At 53.1% G+C, this 18,081-nt stretch overlaps 5 protein-coding genes across 5 annotated transcripts; 3 read left to right on the top strand and 2 right to left on the bottom strand.

The window, feature by feature from the left end:
* Nucleotides 1–942: 942 nt before the first annotated feature.
* Nucleotides 943–2,312, bottom strand: J4E78_003797 (uncharacterized protein; the record flags this gene model as incomplete). Its single annotated transcript, XM_049364433.1, has 2 exons — nucleotides 943–1,119; nucleotides 1,170–2,312. The coding sequence occupies 2 exons, from the start codon at nucleotides 2,310–2,312 to the stop codon at nucleotides 943–945; spliced, it is 1,320 nt and encodes a 439-aa protein (XP_049223511.1).
* A 764-nt stretch (nucleotides 2,313–3,076) lies between these two features.
* Nucleotides 3,077–3,960, bottom strand: PRE3 (Proteasome subunit beta type-1; the record flags this gene model as incomplete). The annotated part of the gene is made up of 4 exons (XM_049364432.1): nucleotides 3,077–3,398; nucleotides 3,447–3,722; nucleotides 3,837–3,882; nucleotides 3,933–3,960. The coding sequence occupies 4 exons, from the start codon at nucleotides 3,958–3,960 to the stop codon at nucleotides 3,077–3,079; spliced, it is 672 nt and encodes a 223-aa protein (XP_049223510.1).
* A 265-nt stretch (nucleotides 3,961–4,225) lies between these two features.
* Nucleotides 4,226–5,396, top strand: J4E78_003795 (uncharacterized protein; the record flags this gene model as incomplete). Its single annotated transcript, XM_049364431.1, has 4 exons — nucleotides 4,226–4,452; nucleotides 4,501–5,010; nucleotides 5,058–5,183; nucleotides 5,249–5,396. The coding sequence occupies 4 exons, from the start codon at nucleotides 4,226–4,228 to the stop codon at nucleotides 5,394–5,396; spliced, it is 1,011 nt and encodes a 336-aa protein (XP_049223509.1).
* A 3,329-nt stretch (nucleotides 5,397–8,725) lies between these two features.
* Nucleotides 8,726–10,588, top strand: J4E78_003794 (uncharacterized protein; the record flags this gene model as incomplete). The annotated part of the gene is made up of 3 exons (XM_049364430.1): nucleotides 8,726–9,275; nucleotides 9,354–9,937; nucleotides 9,989–10,588. 3 exons carry the CDS (start codon nucleotides 8,726–8,728, stop codon nucleotides 10,586–10,588), a joined length of 1,734 nt encoding a protein of 577 aa, XP_049223508.1.
* A 3,232-nt stretch (nucleotides 10,589–13,820) lies between these two features.
* J4E78_003793 (uncharacterized protein) lies at nucleotides 13,821–16,430 on the top strand (the record flags this gene model as incomplete). The annotated part of the gene is made up of 2 exons (XM_049364429.1): nucleotides 13,821–14,202; nucleotides 15,097–16,430. The coding sequence occupies 2 exons, from the start codon at nucleotides 13,821–13,823 to the stop codon at nucleotides 16,428–16,430; spliced, it is 1,716 nt and encodes a 571-aa protein (XP_049223507.1).
* Nucleotides 16,431–18,081: the final 1,651 nt, after the last annotated feature.

Raw genomic sequence — 18,081 nt, 5'->3', positions numbered from 1 at the left:
CGCGCTAAGTGGTACGTGCATAACTTAGGTATTTTACCTGAGCAAGAGTGGCACCGTGGGTATATTTTGTTCCGAGAGTCTGAGTGTTACCCCTGGCTTAGGTAACTTTGCGGGTGAAATCTGGGCTGGGCGCGAAGGAACAGGGATGGGGGGTTCGGGTGTTAATCTGCGTGCTGTTGGCATGATTCATGGATGCGCTTGGTTTTGCGGCGGCGGCGATTTGGCATCCAGGGGGTTGGGTCGGAGGGGTCTGTCGCCTTTTTCTAGTAGGTAAGACTGGCATCCTAGTCAGAGGTAGAGATCTAGAATGGAGGGGCGGGCTAAGCCACCCCTCATACGTATCTACTTGGATACTTATCCTGTGGTTTGCAAGGCTGTTCGTTCTTCAGTTGCTGCGACCAGGGACCCAGATCACCACATGCAGCGATCTCAAAGTTTACCAATGCATAATATTGAAACAATGTCCTCGAATTGCACCTCTATAAACGCCACCCTAATGGTGCACAAAAAGGTATCAAAACAAAGAATACAAAAGGGCAGAGCATGATAACGAAGCTCAGGTGAATGAGACTTTGTCGTAATGTCATCAATCTCTCTTGGAATAAAAGAACAAGCAGTTGGTATCCCAGAATCTACGCACACACACACACACACCCAAGGAAGAAGAACACTCGCTCGCATGCTGGGACCAAAGTCGTCACCTCGTGGGGTTTGGCATCCTGTCTGCCTTCTCAAATTATTCCAGAATACAAAGACTCTGGATGTCAAAAACATGCCGTGGCATATGGTTTGCGCAATAGTGGTATCCTCTGGTCTCTACTGGACGTGAAGAATCCTTCTGTTTGTTCGGGGTTGATCGGCAATGTTTCTCTGCCCTGTTTCGATATGCTGACTTCGCTCATGTGAACGGACAGTAAGTATTTGTGTAGATCGGCGGTGAGATTACTGTTTTCCACTGTTTTCTCGTTCATGCTGCTCGGCAACTTCACGCGCGTAGAACTCGACTAGCATCGTTCCATACGCCTCCATCTCTTCTAAAGGTACGGCGAGGCGGAAGTCGTTTAATAGCAGGAATTGCAACTCCAGGTGGTTCAGTTCGACCAAGGGGAGACCGCCGACCTTGAACCGGTTAGCATGCGTTTTCGTAATGTTCATCGGCCAGTACATACCTTTGCGTATCTGGAGTTGGTATAGAAGACGTCGGAGAAGAATTTGCTGGCGCATGTAACGCCGGCTATGACGAGACGATGTATGTTGAAGCTGTCAACAACAAAGAAGTGGGATAGATTTAACGCATCCGCGCTGAGATCTTGTTGCGGTGGCGAAGGCGGCTGTGTATTTTCCCCTGGCGTTTGCGATGGCTTGCCCAAGGAGCCTGACGGAGGAGGGGTCGCTGCCTGAGCGGAAGCTGATGCAGGTCGTGCGTTTTCTGCCGGGGCCGGAGTTGCTGACATGGTAGACTTTGAGTGTTCAACAGACTGCTCATTAGCCTTGCGAAGACCAGATATAGGGCCAGCATTTACCCTCTCTGTCATTCTGTCGAAGTAGACGAGTAAACTCAAGAAGACCTCGTACGTGGTCGGGCAGTATTTGTGAATTCTACTCAGATAGCTGAGGATTGAGATGCTGGGGACGTTCTTGCCGTGGAAGGCCAGGACGCTGGTGGTCTGTTGGCTCAACCCCGCTGTGCCGTCTGATGGGGGAATTTGGCGGTGTAGATGGTCATGCTGCCGATCGTTGGTTGTTGTGATCTTGGTCAAGAGTCCGGCCACCATTTCGATTATATCTGAGACAGGCATCTCGCTGATTTCATATTGAGGCCCAACCTCTGCGGGGTCTCGTCGCTGCCGCCGTGCGAGCGAGCGCGACTGAGAGAAGGGACTGGACTCATCGATGGCAAAACTCTGGATGTGTGACAGGCTCTTAACTTTGATGCGCGTAGGAGAAGCTTCCGGCGATCGTAGGGACTGTGCTGGGGAAGGCTGGGGAACAGTTCGCGTGTTTGCGACGGCGGGGTCTGTGCCCGAAGGCGTCGGCTGCTGCGAGCGGGGGCGGAAAGTAGGACTGGGCGGTGTCGGTACTGCTTGGTCAGCAGCGGGTGCGGTGGAGTTTGGCTCTGAGCTGTTGTGCTGCTGCGATCGCTGGCTTGGTGTTGAGCTCGACTGCGGGGCTCCCGAATCCGCCATGGGAACATCAGCAGACGAAGCTACTGGCCGCGGCGCATTGGCGCTCGAAGACGGCGACGGGCGCACAGGAGTGTGATGACCGGCAGGAGACTCTTGCGCCTGGTGCGTACTGCCGCCGCCAAACATGTTGGTGTGAAAGTGGTTCCCACCGAAGTCGCTCACCAGAAGCGAAGTCATTCCGCGCGAAACCAGGCTGTGCAGGTGTCTGGGGTTCACGATAGTCTTGAACGGGAGGTAGGCGCGACACAAGGGTTGTGCTGGGTGCACCAAGGAGCGTGGTTCGAAGGCGCAGTGGATCGGTGAGAGGCGTCGGTCGTGTTGTTGAGCCTTATCGTAGAGAGCCCGAAGGTGGACGCAGCTTAAAGGGGCGCAGATACCGCGTGCGAGCCTGCTCTACTCTGCCGTACCCAAAGCAAATTGGACGGCACGCGTCGTGTCAAGGTGAAGGGCAAGATGCGCGCCGAGTCGGGGCCCAGCGTGGTGAGTGATGAGGTGTTGTTGGAGAAAGGCGTGGGGACCGGACGTCACAGACCAACGACTGGCGAGATCAACGAGACCCTGGCCGCAATTCACCTGCACAGTCCCAGACGCATGTGACGACACTGTGCAGCCATCAAGAGCCGTTTCAGCACTCGTTGCATCCAACTAGATAAACACAACATGATAATTCTGTCACCTCGGCACGTCGCGCCACGTAAAATGCTGCAAAGAACCAGAGGGAGAGGAGCCAAGAAAAGGCCGGTGACGAATGGGGCAATGCTGACAGTTGATTGGCCCGTGGCTGCGGTCCCATCCCACGCCCGTGGCCCAAGTTCCTGTGTAGATGATGCTAGCTAACTTGCTTTCTTTTATTTCATACAGATCGTTCAGGTATCATGTCATGACGAGTCTTACTGCTTGCCTGGCCCCTCGTAGTTCTGGTCTGGCAGGTATAGATGCCTCTGCGCACCCTTGCCTGTGAGCACCACCATGCGAATCACACCGCCCGAGCTGCCGTCCCACTTGATGGCTTCTGAGAGCGCGCCCTTGACGAACTTGATGCCCTCCTCCTCGCTCATGTTCTCCTTCCAGTTCGCGTCGCAGTATCCGTAAATGTACGTCGAACCCGAGCCACCAATCGCGTATGATTGCTTGTGCAGGGAGCCGCCGAGAGGGATCGAGTATACTTGGCCGCCGTGTCGGTGGTCCCATCCGGCAATGATGAGTCCAGCGCTGCATGTACGTCAGTGACTGATGGTCGCGCGGCCATGGCTTACTCACGAGAGTTGGTCCTTGTTGGAGTAGCACAGTTCTTGGAAGATGGCTGCCGCCGTCTGCGTCGTGGGTGGCTCATCGTTGGTGGTACCGTACATGCCGAGGTGGTATTGAACAATGTCCGCGACGGCCTGTGTGTCTGCTGCGGATCCAGATCTGCAACACCAGATGGTGTCGTGGACTTGTGTGAGCTTGTCGGTGACTCGGTTCGCGATGTAGGCTCCGGTCGTTGTTCTGCTGTCGGCGGCTAATATGACACCGTCCTTGAAGTTGATGGCCATGCTGAGTACTGTTAGAGACTGAGAGGCGGCGGTTGAGGAAACACAAACATGGATGTTCCGAGGCTACAGTGGTTGTTAGCATTCTTACAGCGCTATGTATAGTATTGTATCTTACTTGACCTCTCCCTTCTTGAGGTGGTTCATGTCGACGTGAATGCCATCTGCGCGGTGTGAGCTTCCGGAGTCGACTTGTTTATAGCGGCGAACGTACCTTCTCCCAACATGCCCGTTGACATCATCATTGCGAGGTGAGCTGGTTGGTGAGGCAGAAAGAAGTTCCGGGGAGACGATAGGTTGGGGCGGCGTATGGTGCTGGCGAGAGAAGCTGTGGGGTGGGTTGTTGCTATAGTAGTGGTGCAGGCAGCTCACTCTACGCGGCTGATATTCCTTGGCATTACGCTACTGGTCTTAGTGGCCGGCTGCACCATGCGACACCCTCGAGGGCTCGCGTTCAGGCGGTTGCGCGCTGGAACCTCAACTGCCTTGTCGCGACTGTCGCTCCGAATGGTCGAGTCTTCTATTCCTTCTCGCTCTCCCTCACCTAGGCAGCTGTTCCCACGAAGTCGCTCGGCCCCTGAACCCAGATCAATCCTACGCCCCACCGATCCCGAAGTGCGACCAGGGAGCATGGCTTCGGCTCTCGACACCTTCATCTCCTACCTGAAAGTGCCGATTCTAGCGTCCTCTGGTGTCGCCGCGCTGCTCAGTGGCCTCCTCTACTTCAAACAAAAGTACGTCATCCTTGCAATCCCCATCTTGCGTTTGGCTAACTCTAGCAGTGAAATCATATACCCCCGTGCCTTCCCTCCTGACGCCCGCACCAACGTCCCCAGACCGTCCCAGTTCGCCATAACCGACTATGAGGAGCTGTTCATCCCCACACCCGATGGCGAATCTCTGAGCGCCTTCTTCATCCGAGCCAACAAGCAGCATGCGCGCAACGTAACGGTCCTCATGTTCCACGGCAACGCTGGCAACATTGGCTACCGACTTCCCATCGCAAAGATACTCGAGAATGAACTCCGGTGCAATGTGTTGATGTTGCAATACCGCGGCTACGGCCTATCCTCTGGCAACCCCAACGAAAAGGGGCTCATGATCGATGCGCAGACTGGCTTGGATTACATCCGGCAGAGACACGAACTTCGGGACACCAAGATTGTCGTCTACGGTCAAAGTATTGGCGGTGCGGTTGCCGTCGGATTGGCTGCTCGTAACCAGAGGGAAGGCGACATCTCCGGCATCATCCTGGAGAACACCTTTACTTCGATCAAGAAACTCATACCGACGTGGGTACCTTCAATCGGCTGTACATACCATCACTAACTTGGAGTAGTGCCTTCCCTCCCGCCCGCTTCCTGACTCCGCTCTGCCACCAGATCTGGCCGACTGAAGAGACACTTCCCAAGATTTCCAAGATACCTATCCTGTTTCTCAGCGGTCTCAAGGATGAAATCATCCCGTAAGCCACGTATTCCTATAGACATGGTGTTCCGGTTGGGGTTTTTTTTGCTAACTGTTCGACAGACCTTCGCATATGACCAAGTTGTTCGACGTCTGCAAAGCGCCAAAAGTCTGGAAGGAGCTACCCAACGGAAGCCACAACGACACCGTCGCAGAACCGCGCTACTTCCAGTACATCGAAGAGTTCCTCAGCGAATTTGTAGCTCGTTGAAGCTTTCGCTGGATACCCATTAGTTGTTGGAGGGTTGACAAATATGCTGAGCCAGCCCCACGCTACTGCTTCACTTGAATAGCGCGAACCACAGGCTGTGCGCAGACAGGGGAATGGCCAAGTGCAAGCATTCGATATGTCACTGGGATTTTGCTATTGGAGGGACATCCGATTGGGTTCCGTGGTTTATACCCTCATTGGCTTTTGTTCCGAGACGTGCATTAGAGGTGTGCGGTTTGTGTCGACTGCGCAGGCAGCATGTCTACGCGCTGTGAGCATGAGCATCTCGGAGCAGCCGATGTGTACTTTGCATCTTCCAGCGTTCTGAAACGTAGGTGCATGTGCGCATATCCCCTGGGGCTCACCTTTTTGCGCCAACATTGACTACGAAAACGTACTTTGTGTGGCAAAATGGCACCACATAGTTTCGAGATTGCGTCGCCGTGCAGGGCTCGCGAATGTAGAGATCGCGATCGTATGCATGACCCTGCAGCAACGTGTGCATCTCCGTAAGCTAGTTGTGATTTGTGTTTACAAGCCGTGTCAGCTGTTCTTAGACTATTCATGACGGAGCAATTGATTTTTGCGCTCGCAAGGGTCCAGCTTTACCGACCACGTGCAAGACCCGAGATGTGGGGTGATGACGGATCGCCAGGGGCGAGGCACATGTGTCCTAGGCAGTTTATCGGTACAAGATTTCTTGACACAGGGGATACATTATTGAAGGATCATCCTTCACAGCCTCAGTCGCTTCGTTGCTGCATGCTACGCGATGCAATGCGTAACGAGTGGCCACGGGGACGACGTTATTCGGACCTACCGCCTGTATCGTACGTGTACTCGCAACAGAGCTGCTATGCACCACGCACTTGGAGCCCTGCAAGGTTCCAGCCGGGTTCTTGAATACGAAGAGGCTCCATGTACGGTAGTGCCAACGTCCGCGTTTGCGACCGGCCGCTGATTCGATGGTGACGGATCTGTGCTGGACCCTGCAACGGATGCTACCAGCGCCACTGCGGTAATGTGGGCAGTATCGCGAAGGCTTAACATTTCCCATGCTGCTTGCGACCGGAAATGCATGCATCGGCTGCACGGAACATGGCAATTTTAGCATGGCAATCTTGCATTAGGCCGAAGTTCTGTCCCATCTCAGCATTCGTAGCTACCCAGCCGATGCGAGCAAGACAACAACTCTCCAAGTGAGCAGACGTCAGTTGAGATGAATTGAATAAGCTCATGATCTGCGGATCTATTCTTGTAACGCCACCGTCATTGTTGCACCCCGGCGGACGGGACAGACGTTCGATTCATTGCTCGCCCGGGTGTCGATCATGACCACGCGGGAACAAGTGTGGTGGCTGTGCTGTGGCGGAAGATCACTGACATGGAGCGGTCACTCCGACTGTGGCGAACCGGCCTCACTCGCAGGCCAGAACCACTTTGCATGTCTGAGCAAACGGTTTTCGGGCCATTCATTTCAGCCGTCTGCCGAGCAGCGTGCCGAACCAAACCAAGTGCAGACTTGTCAAGCTTTGGCTTGCGCCGGCGTGTTCGCGTTCATGGAAGCGAACGCTGTCATCTCGAGGCCCACTGTCCAGGCGCTGTGGCGCTAGGCCTGTATAGGTCCCACAGCCATAGCTGCCCGCTCCATCTTTCTTCCATCCTCGTTTCGACGCACTCCCGCCGCAGGGTCACCAGGGGAGTACCACCGCCGAGCCAGCCTGCCACCACTCAACAACGCCGCAAGATGCTTTTACCGGGTCCCCTGTCAGCTCCTTGGGCTGGCTCCATGCCTGGTCATTATCGTGACGCCCTAATCACGTCCACGCGGCATCCATGGCTTCACCCTGCTTCCTAGAGGGCCGGAGTCTTCTGGGCGGCTCAGTTCGTGCATGTCGCGTCTGCTCCACTATCCATACAGCCTCCTCGATTGGTCCGCCAACTCGCATGCATGTTGGGCCCGTTCCTATGGACGGCGCCGAATTACTTCATGATCTTGATCTAGGCGATGCTGTCACTATACAAGCCGGTGCTAGCAGACCCCCTGGTACCATGGTCTCTCAGCACTTTCGTAGTTCAATACTTTCTTCTACTTTCCACGCAGGTTTTCACTCGACAAATTGACGCCAGCACCAGCTTGCGTTTCGGTATACAGAACAAACACTAAATTTGCGCCTGCCGGAGATTGCTAGGAAGGGCCCGCTAAGCTTTGGTAAGATAGTCTAGGATCAGCGCCATCGGCCCATAGCATTCTAGAAACGGTATCACTCGCCACGTCCGATGATATACCACGTCCGCAACACTTGTTTTCTAACATTCCCTTGACTCAGGCACCCAATCTTCTCCTTGCTGGGCTTTTGGTGATCACTTCGCCTCCAAAGCATCGGTTCAGGCCCTGTCACTCCACATCGATCCTGTCAGCCACGGGCAGCCTGCCGACAGCCAATCAGGCTTGTGCTAGCATCTGCGGCCAGCGGCGAGTGAAGCAGAAAGCTCGCGAGAACCCTCTGGCGGCCTTCCCGTTTCTACTAAGCTAGTCAATGAGCCCATCTCTGCGACCCTAGCTCTTACTATCTGCCGCACGTACGCTTGCCCATTGCGGTCCCTGCCGTTGCGCCGTCCCCAACCTCATAAGGCTTTGAAAGCTCGCTTCTGCCGTCTGAGTGGTCGTGTAATTCTGACCATCATCTTCGTTCCGCCTTAAGCGAGCTCCTTCTCCAGGTAGTACATCAACCGAAGCCGTTCATCTTCCCTCAAACGGTTTCCCCTACTGCCGGCATCTTTTTTTACATGCGATCACCTCACAGCCTCCCTTACCCACTGGCAAACCTTGATCGTCGTCTCTCCTACGAAGCGACTTAATTTCGGGTATCGTCCTTTCCGGCTTGCCACATCCCCTCAAGGATACGTTGATATAGAATTAGGTACGTTGTATTCTCCTATGTTCGGAAAATTTGGTTGAGTCGGGCCTTTACACATTCGTTTTTCTAGGACTCGTTGTATTACTTGTAACATGGACTAACATGGCTTTCGTTTGGGTCCAACAGTGGGTGCCACTTCCTGTCGTTTACGAGCCACACATGGGCGACCTACCTCCCGGTCCACGGTCTCACACCATGGACAACACAACAGCCAGTCTCGCACGTGAAGGAAACAATTCGACTTCGTTTTCCACGTCTCTCAAATCTCCCGACAGCAACGATCCGTTCTACTCTCAACTTAGTAGTCTACCCCAAGGTCAATTGCGACCCGACCATCGCTCATCCACGCACGCGAACGGAACCTACCAGTCCCAAGAACATGGTACTTCACCACTTAATATGGGCGCAATGACAGGCGCATTGCCCAACTACGGCGCAAACGACAACACTCCGATGAACCCGCAAGTACCACGCTCCCTGTCGGGCGCATCCACCTCAGCTGTGGCATATCAGCTTGGGCAGAACCTACAAATGCCCGGTAACATGCCCGCTCATGCCTCCTATGGACCTGGGTTCGCTACAGGTCTCCCCCAACAACACTTTATGTCTCAACAAGGCTCACAGTACAACGCCTATCCTTCCTACCCGACAAACCAGCCTCGTCTAGCAGGCGTGGCGCCAATGCAGTCGCCCTACCAAAACTATCAGCAGGCTTCGCAGTACATGTATTATCCGGCACCATACGGACAACAGGGGCAATTCAATCCTGGGTTTGGTGCTCAGAGCCAAATGTACGAAAGGAAAGCCAGCTCGACGAACACGGGTATGCAAGGTCATGTTGCGGATTATTCGCATGGTGATGGTGGCTTCCCTGGTGTTCGAATGGCTACTGGAAACTACATGGGCGACTCAAGCTCAATCATGTCTCCATATGGCATACAGTTCGCGCAGTCTTCAGGTAAGCAAAGTCCGCGATCTGCTATTGTGCAGGTCTTACGTCGCAAAATGGTGCGTGCAGCTACTGATGATCTTATAGGCATGCCTCGTCCCGGACCAGTGAGCTCCATACCTCGTGGACCGCCTCGCAAACCCAAACAATCTGGGCACGCACTTTGGGTTGGTAACCTCCCACCTGGGACTACGATAGTCGCTTTGAAGGACCACTTCTCCCGCGATGCTACCAAGGACATTGAAAGTCTGTTCTTGATTTCTAAGAGCAACTGTGCATTCGTCAACTACCGCACAGAAGCATCTTGCACGGCCGCAATGCATAGATTCCACGACTCACGCTTCAGCGGCGTACGTTTAGTCTGCCGCCTTCGACGCAGCTCTGCTCCGGCATCAGGGGTACCCACGGCGCCTTCAGCCATGATAGGCCAGCAAAAGAATGCTTCTCGAGCGACGACACCAACACAGGACAATGTCACCCATGCTCCCACCGAAGACGCAGTTGACTCGCTATCGCACAAAGGTGTTGAAGATGTTAAATCATCTGCGGACACTGCCACAAAATACTTCATCGTGAAAAGCCTTACGCTACAAGACCTGGAGCTCAGTGTTCGGAACGGTATCTGGGCCACACAGTCTCACAACGAAGATGTCCTGAACAAGGCTTTCCAGGTGAGCGCACAATCCTCTCCACATTCAAGACCGTTGACTGACAGAATCTAGTCTGCTGAAAACGTTTACCTCATCTTCTCCGCGAACAAGTCGGGCGAGTACTTCGGCTACGCACGCATGGCGTCGCAAATCCTTGAAGATGGGTCTCCCACCATAGGCTCGGCACCAAAGTCCGAAGCCATCGTAGACGCGACGGATGTGCCAAAGGCGATCGCTACTCCGGCAACGGAATGGGCGCCGCGAGGAAGGATCATTGACGATTCTGCGCGCGGCACAATTTTCTGGGAGGCAGAGCTACCCGAAACAGACGGCGAAGAAGAAGCACAAGACAATGACGACAAGACTGAGAGAGACGATGCGCCGCAACAAACTGAAGCCGACACCTCAGCCGTTCCGCAGAGCTGGGGCAAGCCTTTCAAAATCGAGTGGGTCTCTACGAACCGCCTACCATTTTACCGCACTCGTGGCCTCCGCAACCCATGGAATGCGAATCGCGAAGTCAAGATTGCGAGGGATGGCACAGAACTCGAACCCAGTGTTGGAGAGCGCCTGGTCCAGATGTTTCATCGAATGGGCCCGTCGGCTGCCGGTGCACCGGTAATGCCGCCCGGTGTAGCCACCGGCATGATGCCCCAGATGCGAACATTCTAGGCATGTGTCAGGCCTCAATCGGGCTCATTGCATAGCACTTGATGTACGTACCCGACGCTCGTTTACCGTTGAACTCGGTTAGGACGACTTGGAGCTTGAGAGGTAACGATGCGCCTCTTTGTTACAATTGGAAGAATTTTGTCGGGCCCTCCACTGCCGGGCAGTGGGCGCTAGATTGAGCTCTTCTGCATCATTCGCTTCTGCTATCTTTTATCACCGAGGAACGAAAACTTGACGATGACATGATCTTCTAATAGGCAAGACGAGATCAAGAAAAACGTAGGATACGAAGCTAGTGCTTGGATTCGTGTGGGTAATTGAGTATGCTCTCCTTCCCACATCGTTCTCTTGTCACCGTAGTTTCATTGGAGTTATCCATTTCTGTATTCTTATTACTCTCATTCGTAATGTAACATACTCTCCTGCATCGTCTCGCTCGGACTTGTCCTGTGTTTTGCGCGCAAACCCCGGTTGTACTTGAACCGCAGCCCCTGCTCATGGTCTTTTCAGTTTGTCCATATTTCGTACATGCAGAACTTGACTTTATCTTGATCGGCCCTTTCGGGGCTGGCAGGGTCGTCGCACGGAGGTTCTCGACCTCTTCGTTCTCGTTCTGGCCCTTACTTGCGTCTAGTGTCTCCGGGTAGGGATACCCACCTTGACGGGTTACCTGGCCGCAACCTATAAAACGGCTGCTGGGCAGACACAACGTGGAGGAGCACCATGATCAGCCCACTGCTCCGTCGGTAGTAGAAGGCCCTGGCCACAATCAATGCTCAGGTAGGAAAGTCGCCATCACGACTACAAGGTTCAAGGTCCGTACAAAACGACCGACGCTAGACACCTGCGACATGCCTCCAAGAATCGTCATGGTAAAACGTAAACTTTACGCTACCTCCACGTGTCCTTGCACATGCTCAAGTGAGCAGCATCCCAAGCTCCCTCGGTGGTCCCCTCAGATTTTGCAGAGCACCCAGGTACGTAGAACAAGGATCGCACCCAAAGCCAAGCCCAGCAACCCGCGCATCTCCGGACGAAATTCTGAAAAGCCTCATCCCCATCCATCGCTTCCGAGCTTGCCATAGTAGCCCCAACGCTTTCTGCACACCCACACACACACATGGACCAAACTCTGGCAACGCCGTTATACCCGAGAGCAACAGACAGCTAGCTAAACAAGCGGAAACGCAGAATGCAGAAGGACAGTGCGAAAAGGCACAAACCTTCCCACCCACATAGCCACATATGCATATCCTTCACTATAACCAGTCCAAGCAAAAAACCCGCAACACATGCCCCCTCCGCGAGATTCTAGAACCCTCCCCGTCTCGCACACGACACACAAGCCTCAAAGTTACACAGCAAGCATCGCAAATCTAGATCAACGATCCACGATCCGCGTCATCCGCTGCCATGCCATTTCACAGTTTTGCCCATGAGCGTCTGTGCGTTACTTTTCGCTGCCAAAACGCCGGTGTGCCGGTTCTCTCTCACACGATTTTTGAGTGGGGAGGAAAGAGAGAGGGAGAGAGAGGGTCCGCGGAAGGGTAAGCTCGGGCCTCGCGCTAGTACCCGTAGTGCAGGCTGATGAGTAATGGCGGTATACTGGATCGCGATTGCTTTGGTGCTGTTGGGTGAGATTTGATACGCTCCGGCGTTTTGATCAACTTCCTTCTTTTTTTTCGGTCGCTCCGCGTTCGGCGGTGTGTAGAATGTGCGATTTCTGGTACCTAGCTCTTGGTAGTAGTGGTGATGGCTACATACACCTGAAGAGGGAGGTGGAAAAGAACAAAAGGGGGAACAGGGGGTTCGTAACGTTGCTTCTTTCATTGTCGTTACTTGCTTCCTCGGTCTGCTTGTACCGAGACTGGGTTTAGTGGGACTCACATGTAACTGGTAGCTAGGTCTTCTTCCCATGAGGCTCATCAGAACTATATCTTGGGTAAATCGTGCAGAGCCTCGTCATCGGTTTTCTGCACTCGGCTTTCCTCGTTTCTGCTCGCTCGCGGTTGATGTACCCGATGTGCACGGCTCGCTCACGGCATTTCCCGCTTTACGTGTAGCTTTTCTAGTGGGGTTATTTTTTTCCATCTTGAAATGGCTTGTATTCTCTTCTAGTATTCACGAATTCATTGATGGGAGCGCTTTATCATCAGCACCTCTAGTTATTAGGCCGGAGCCGTGCCATTAGTACCATCACGTGACCTTAGTTGGCTCGCGGAGTACCCAGACGTGGAAGACAAACGATCATGATTCCGAACGGTCCATATACAGTCAAATGATCGGAATGCAAGATCATAAAAGATATTCGAAGTAGCGATTGCCCTCATTCGGTGTATGGGAGCAAGCTGCCTGCCGCTACGTCTTGTAGAGGGCCAGGGGTTTACAACAAACAGGTACGAGGAAAGAATCATACACGTATGTGTTCCTGGGTCATGGATAGCTATAATCCATCCTGACGCAAGAATCATGTTATGTAACCAGCACAGTCGGTCGCCCCTTCCGAGACTGCACATGTCGCTGCCGAACGTCGTTACATAAGCCATCATTCCAAAACGCCTGCAGCTCTGTTCACTGATTAGGTCGGGAGCAAAAATCTCATTTTCCAATGTGACTCTCTCACACGACATCGAACTCCGTAGTGGCGTTGAGGTCGACTCTGACCACGAATCGAAGGAGCAAGGAAGGCCATCGGCAGCGTGGCAGTCGCAACAGGTTACAGCACAGCCGATTCGATCGCGCAGGGTAAACAGACCTCTTGCTGCCTTTCGACACAGACATTAAGCCGCTGAAGAGGTCCTCAATGAGTAAGAGACCCGTTCATGATCGGATAGACCTCTTCAACACGCTCAGCTACCGCCCGGCAAAGCTGTAACCCCCCACCGGCCTCGCAAGTAGAGGTGTGCACTCCTATGAGGACTTGATCTGACATGGAGTAGCTTCGACGAACCTGTCTTCTGTAGAAAGACACAACCAAGGCCATTTTCGTGTGGAGCGCATCCATGCGTCCTGCTTTCTTCCGCGGTGTACCACTCGAGACAGACTCGGTGCAGCAAACTTGAGCTGCCGTACCTAGGTATCGCTCGCTCCGCAACGTGACACGAAAAGGGCGTAAGGGCGACACTCAAGAGGCACCTGCCCTATTAAGGCGCTCAGTCAGCCGCGCAACCAGAGCATCCACTCTTCACATCACCTGCAACGATATTCTCCTTCTCCATCGATACTAATTAGCATGGCAGTTATTCTGCAGGAGGTTTCCGACACCGACATCGCGCGAGGCTGTGAGATCGAGTCTCTAGCTTTCAAAGATAACCCTCTCGGCCCCATCCTAAACCCAGATCCGTTTCCTCCGGGAGCATCGCAACAAAGAATCCAGCAGATCATTGATATGAGGAAGAACGAACCTACTGTCCAATTAATTCAGGCTTTCGATGAAGAGACTGCTCAAATGGTAGCATGGGCGAAGTGGCACGTCTTCGAAACCGCCGAGGCCGCACTCGCTTCGTTCCAACCTCTGCGCCTTGGACATGGAATGAATGCGGAAGCCTGCAAGGTTTTCTTTGAAGGAATGGCAGAGCGGAGGAAAGCGATCATGGGAGAGAAGCCGTACCTGTGTAGGTCTGCTCTTTAGATGTGTCGCGGCGTGAACTCACACCGTCTCCATATTAATAGATCTCAGACCTTCAATTGCTATATACACATCCTGGTTTCCAGGGCATGGGTGCAGGGAGTCTCCTCATAAGCTGGGGAAAGCAGCGTGCTAAAGTTCTTGGTCTTCCGATGTATCTGGCGTCCACTCCCGTTGGCCATCGCTTTTACCAGAAACACGGTTTCGGAGACGTCGAAAACTTTCGACTGGATTTCACCAGCTTTGGCGGGCCTGTTCATGAACAGCCGCTGATGGTGTGGAAGCCACCGAAATCGTGAGCAAGCTATTGCCAATAGCATCAGTCGCACCATACGCGCTCTACTGATTTGGGAAATTTATCCCATGCTCAAGATTGCATATTCATCTGTCAAGATGTCCTCGTGTTATTCCTACTGGTTGCGTTTTCGAAGTCGTATATGTACCGCGCATCAGCTTGTTTGTTGTGTCACCGTTGATACTCGGGTCGAAAGTCACGCATCTTAGCCCCTCCGGCGTTCTCGATGTTGATTTCAGTGATACCCTTTGCGTTACCATCTACCTTTGCATAGCCATGACTATGTTACAAGCGACGAAATCAGCGAATATCATTGTAGCACCCTGTCACTGTTCTCTCCAACCTTTGCGCAGTATCGTCGATGGTACCATCGAAGGTCACATGTCGTAGGTATTGCGCGAACGGCATTCTTCCGACCACGCCACCTTGGCGAAGGACCATATTCTGCCGGAATTCAGATTAAGGGAGGCAATCTCGTTAACGCGCTCGCATGTCCCATGCTTCTTCGTCAACCTCCCTTCTCAACACAAAATTCTGTCCGAACATTACTACCCAGACGCTGCAAGTTTGGGATGAATTCACCAGTCACTTCCGGCGAAGGAACCTTCGATCCAGACCAGGTAGTATCGCAAGCCTACCACGACGCAGCTGATGCGAGTAGAAGCTCTGCTGATACATCGCCTTTGCAAAGGATACCCAGAGACGACGATGTTAGCCTGAGGACAGAAGCTTTAGACCGTCTGAGATGGAACGTCCTCGCCTCACCATCGACAGTCGAAGTCGTCGACCTCAACGAAGCAAGCGAGCTCAACGAAGCAAACGAGCTATGCTGGAAACTCCTGTTAGCAGATCCCAAGCATCCTCTAGCCGAAGACCCAGTAACCTCACCACCAAGTTCCCGCATCCATATCATGCTAGCCATGATCGATCACTGGGAATGCTTGGGTATGATCGATGAGAGTCCACCGCCTTTACTCATTCATAACACAGACAGACGAGCTATCACTGTTGAGCAATTTGTCACAGAAGTTTCAGCATATGCGAAAAGCTTGCGAGAGTTCATTGACGAGATTGAGAACGTGAGTTCGGCGGCGGAGAAGGAGAGCCGTTGTCTTTACTATGATTCAGCTGATGGATTGGAGAGCCTGGATAGTGGTGGCATGGAAGATGTCTTTCCTCTTCACTTCATGTCCAGCCGGTCAAATTCAGCGGAAGAGTTCAGGAGAGAATGGATGAAAAGAGAAACGCTGTTCAAAGAACACATGTCTTGCAACCCTACAAATGGAATCCACATCGCGCCAGGGTCGATAGATTTCGCCGAGGCAAGTAGGAACTTCCGCCTCCTTCCTGAAGAGGTTCCTCGTGAGGAGGAGAGCCTCTTGCACACGAGTGCTTTAGACCGCCTACGTTGGGACCTACTCGCCCCACCATCTACCGTTCTAATCATCGACTCCAATGAAGAGGGCGAGCCGAGCTGGCGGCCGATGCTGGTGGATCTAAAACACCCTCTAGCTGATGAAGCTGTTACCGAAGTACCGCGTTCACGAATGTGTGTAGCATTTGACATGGTCGAAGCTTGGGAGTGCTGGGAGAGGTACGATGACAATCCACCCCCACCGCCTCTTCTCATCGAGAATTCCGATGGGAAGGCCATCACTATCGAGCAGTTCATCGTCAAGGTCTCCCAATACGCTCAGAGCTTGCGGGAGACGATTTTCGAATGTGAGGGTCGCGCTCTGTCGGGGTCCGAGGGCGCGTGTCTTTGGTTCGATGCGGCATTTGGACCGAAACGGAAGGATGCCGAAGATCCAGATATCTTGTTCCTCGTCGGATTCACGTCCAATTTCTGGTTCTCAAGCAGCCAAATTGAGGCGGACCATGTTCGGAAGGAGAAGAAATTTTTCGAACGATCAAGGTAGAGCGGACTTGACGCTCCGTCCTTAGCACGAATGGCTGCAAAGTAGCGAAACGGTCTTCCGCGATTGTTCCTCTTCCGACGGATGGTGTGCAAGATTCAAGAGCCATTGTACCGCAGAGTGTCAGATTACGTCCCACACTCCATCCGGTAGACCAATATGACGAATAGTCACTATCGAAGCGGAATGATCCGAAGGGCGCTTGATATGTTTTGCTACTGGAATGGCAAGGTGGATGTGCTGAGAGAATTGGTCGGCCAGATTCAGATCGGCGTTTGGAAGACATTGGGGCCGATGCGAAGACAGATCTTCAATCGTGAGACAGTCGGTATGCGTTATCAGAGTACTAGGTATGCATTGGGAACGCTCCAGCAGTAAACAGTGTGGATAGATCAGGTCGAGCGTGACGTGGAAGAATAGTACGACACTCACCGCAAAGATGAACACACCGCAAAGATGTACTCACCGGAACCATTTCCAGGCGGACTTCGCTTACAGTTCTTTTCTCAACGACGCGCGCGGCGGATTGTCGTCGGAAGAACGCATCCGTTTGGTGGCGTCCAGTGAGCGAGCGTAGAGCTTTGCTTCTTTTCAACGGAGAACAGAGTGCGCCTTGGATTTTGTTACCATATTTGTTGAAGTCCCGAAATAGTGCATCTTGTTAGAGGAGTGTCACCTATCTGCCCAGACATCTTTCATTCACTAGTCACCCTTGTGTTTGACATCTCAATATGGGAATTTGCCGCCCCACGAATTTCCCATGTCTGATCGACACCTAGAGATAGCCGAAAGTCGATTAGCCAGTCGTGTAGGGGTAGAGGCTAATCTAGAAGGAGCAAGTCTACATCAGATGGTTGTGGTCGACAATGCCATCTATTGTAAATTTAATTGCGATGCTCGTCAATAGCTCACAAATGTGTTCCAAGCTCAATAGCACGTCGTGCCAGAGCTATACAAAGTTCATATGCCAACCGTGAAAACATGCGCTTGTACTGGATGACTTTTGCTTCTTTCAGGCGGTCGGGGAGGCGCCAAGGTGATCGGGATACTGTCGGTGAGGCTGGCCGACGAGGCTGTCGTTTCGCTGAGTTCGTCCCGTGCCACTCGGGAAACTTCAATCATTGCTTCTTTCGGGCGGTCGATGAGATTGACGCTGCTTAGCACTTAAGGTACGTACGTGGTGTGGGAAGGCGATTCCTTATCGAGCTTAGCACAGACGCCGAGTGGCATGCGGGAGGCGGCAACAACGGCTGCACCCCACCGTGACACTTACCCCCACCACACCACCCCAGGGTAGATCCGTTACTTACAGCAGCGACTAACACAGATAGCTTCAGGATAAGCAGACTGACCGCTCTCTGGTTACGGATTATCACCGTATCCGCTGTACTTCTTTTCCCTGATGAGGCTAGAGGGGCCAGTGCACCCTTAGGAGAATCAGGTACCGAACGAGCGAAACATCGAAGCACGGTTCGCTACAGTGTGTCGTACCTCACCCTACTACCCCAACGCTTCTGACACTATGCAAAAGACAAAGTGGTCTCGTGAAAGCTTGCGCTTGGCACTCAACATGCTCTCAGCAACTGTCGGTCTGGCATTCTTGCACGTTCCATTGGACGATCTCCTGTATCCTCACCGGACTGTATGAGACCTG

Source organism: Alternaria triticimaculans, assembly GCF_023758025.1.
Source record: "Alternaria triticimaculans strain BMP 0046 chromosome Unknown scaffold_4, whole genome shotgun sequence".
Taxonomy (NCBI): Eukaryota; Fungi; Ascomycota; class Dothideomycetes; order Pleosporales; family Pleosporaceae; genus Alternaria; species Alternaria triticimaculans.
This window is presented reverse-complemented; position numbering and strand designations above follow the sequence as displayed.